The following is a 3,178-nucleotide window of genomic DNA, read 5'->3' as shown; positions in this document are numbered from 1 at the left end:
GAACCGGATTCGAACCGGATCTTTTCAGATTCAGACCATCTCATTCAGACCAGATCGGACTACAAATCGGATATTTCGAATTGGATTTTCGAATCAGAAACAACTTTATCAGATCTCATACGAACCTCAAAACTAGTATTCAAATAAAGAGAATCATATTCTTGCAAAATTGTGATACTAAAAGATAAAGAAATTATAAGGAGTGACTGGAGGAAAAGCCAAACCATTAAAAAACATATTCACTCCTCCTACTCTCTAATAGTCTATTCCAAAGTACTCCATAAAATCCATTATAAACTGCACACCCAAATATAAAATCGTTTACTAGAAATCAAAGCCACCATCAAATCCCCCATCAAACCCGCCATCATATCCACCATCAAAGCCACCATCATATCCACCATCATAACCAGCATGAGACACCATATCTCCAATTAACATCCCGCCCAACATCCCACCCAACAACCCAGCACCCGCACCCATCCCCATTCCCATATTGTTCCTCCTTTGATATCCATGTCCTTGTCCCTGATACGGGTACCCGTACCCTGTTTGTGGTGCCGGGTACGCGTACACAGGCGGCTGAGGATAAGGATAGCTCGTATTCGGATTCGGATTCGGATTCGCAAAGTTTGTGTTTACGCTACCACTGACCGTAAACTTCTCCCCAAACTTGTAGGATACATTGAACACACCCTTTGGCTTACCAGACCGCTTCCTCACCTGATAACTCACCAAAATGGCGTCTTTCCGGTCACCGTAACCGTTGAGGAGATCATAGACTGGCACCTGTACTTTCCCAATGAGCTTGTCTCCCGGGAATGACCGGCTGGAGAATATCTCGAACAGAATATAGAGGCGGTTTTGCCGAGCTACGACGTCGTTTATGGTGAAAGATATTGTATAGTTCCACGTAGGATTCTTGTCCCCTTTTTTGTCAATAGGTGTTCTCTGTTTCTGAATGCTGTTTGAACGTAGGTTGTGGTTGTCTGCTGAGTCTATCATTGAAACGACGACGTAGACGTCCATCTTGGAAAAGAAGTTGACTTGTTTGATGTCGTTTGCTGAGAGGATGGTAAGGTTTAGGGTTCGGAACTCCATATTAGCAATTTGCCTGATATTTGAAATACAAGAAAGGATTACTGACTACTGTGATTTCTTTGGAGAATTAGAGATTTTATAGTGGAATAGAGGATGTAGAGTTGGCGAGGGAGACCGAGAGAGGAGATAAACAAAAATTTTGAGATAAATATTAAGGAAAGAAGTCAACCGACTTAAATTGACGTGTTCCTATCACGTGTGCTTTAGTTGTGCTACCACGTGTGGAGTTCACGCTACGAGTTACCAAATTTCTAGGAGTCGAAGATTCTACGTGTTGATAGAAGAATCTATATCTAAAGCAAAATTTTAAATTTTATCTTGTATGTTAAGATTCATCAAATAGTTTTAGAGCTCCACAAAATAAAGTCTCTCTATTTTGGTGTCCACGTGGCAGTTGTTTAATTTGGCTCGAAAAAAAATTAGTGTTATTTTCAAAAGTCGATAATTTAGGTAATTAGCGATGTTAATTATGTAAATTTATATCATGATTCTCAATCCCATATAAATTTGGCCAGAAATCAATCACTCCCATATTGGTTACATTTCGGATTTCAAATATGGTAATGAAAATAATTTATCAATCAATAATGATTTATGCTAATTGCCTATGTTTCTTCATTAATGGAATACATGATTTTAGGGATTTAATTACTCAACAAGTAAACAAGCAATTACAATCTTCAATCATGTGCAAGTTGATCACCTAAATCAAAATCATTCCTAATTTGGATGACGTGATTTTAGGGATTGATTCAATCAAGCTTTAATATGGAATTCGTGATTTAATAATATTTTATTTAAAAAAATTCAAAAATCGAGTAAAAAAACCTTTAATTTTGCACTATAAATACCCTAATCATACTTGCATTGCACTGCAACCTCAAAATTTATGAACCCTAGACACCTTTTAATACATCATTTGAGAAAAAAAATTATGTCAAGCATCATACACGATTTGCAACAACATCCAATTTTCTGTAGAAGGTGAATTCGTCGCAACACCAAATTGGAAGATCAATTCGTTATTCATGGCTTGCGTGAATGAAATTGTGTACCATATCTCACGTGATTGCTTAACATTTTTGCACGGAATTGCATTAGAGTTTTTTGTAAAAATGTTTAATATTATTTGTCATCTTTATTTTTGCCGTGATTGTAACGCAATATGAGATTAGTTTAATTAGTTTCCTCTATAAATTAAAATGCAATTTCTCATTCACATTTTCCCTAAAAAACGATAGCCTTTTCTCATATTCATCTTCATTCTCAATCTTTCTTTATTCTCAGTTTTGTTAGTCTCCCCAATTAAATGATTGTTATTCATTCTTTTTATTCTACTTTCAAATTGTCAAAAAAAATTTATGAAGGGAATGCAAGAGTGTTGTCTCGATAACATATTAATGTTTAGGTCATGCAAGATTTGCAAGAGGTACTCATTACCAGGCCCGATTGTGAACTCGACATTCGAGTTGGCGAATGCTAGAAGGACACTCGGGTCAGCATCATAGAGTTTGACCCGGTGTACTTGGATGGAGTTTAGGAGGATGGCTACCCGGCTTGGCGATGGTAGGTTGTTGGCTATTTGCCATAATTTATTCCCACTTCTGGGCCTTGAATTTGTAAGACTAAGCCTCCAATCAAATTACAACTAGGGCTGGCAATGATGTGAGTCGAGTTTGAGTTTGACTAAACTCGACTCGAACTCGAAAACTCATACTCAAACTCGACTCGACTCGAAAACTCGCGAGTTTCAAATTTTCAAGCTCGAACTCGAACTCGAAATCTAAACTCGAGCTCGAGCTCGAACTCGTTTCGAGATCGAACTCGAACTCGTTTCGAGCTCGAACTCGAACTCGTTTCGAGCTCGAACTCGAACTCGTTTCGAGCTCGAACTCGAACTCGTTTCGAGCTCGAACTCGAACTCGTTTCGAGCTCGAACTCGAACTCGTTTCGAGCTCGAACTCGAACTCGTTTCAAGCTTTTTGGTCATTTGATATAGTTCTATTTTTTATAGAAGAAATTTTTTGCTTTGCTTTTTGGTCATTTTATACACTTTTTTTCCATTTTTTCAAAAAAG

General features: G+C 37.7%; 1 protein-coding gene across 1 annotated transcript; it reads right to left on the bottom strand.

Annotated features, from left to right (window-relative positions):
• Positions 1 to 324: 324 nt before the first annotated feature.
• Positions 325 to 1,029, bottom strand: LOC104883866 (hypothetical protein). Its single transcript, XM_010668430.3, has one exon. It carries the CDS (start codon positions 1,027 to 1,029, stop codon positions 325 to 327), a length of 705 nt encoding a protein of 234 aa, XP_010666732.2.
• Between the last annotated feature and the right edge of the window lie 2,149 nt (positions 1,030 to 3,178).

Source organism: Beta vulgaris, chromosome 3 (assembly GCF_026745355.1).
Source record: "Beta vulgaris subsp. vulgaris cultivar EL10 chromosome 3, EL10.2, whole genome shotgun sequence".
In the NCBI taxonomy this organism is placed as follows: domain Eukaryota; kingdom Viridiplantae; phylum Streptophyta; class Magnoliopsida; order Caryophyllales; family Amaranthaceae; genus Beta; species Beta vulgaris.
This window is presented reverse-complemented; position numbering and strand designations above follow the sequence as displayed.

Excerpts from the sequence above, each read along its gene's own strand:
- LOC104883866 (XM_010668430.3), bottom strand. The coding sequence starts at position 1,029 with ATGGACGTCTACGTCGTCGTTTCAATGATAGACTCAGCAGACAACCAC.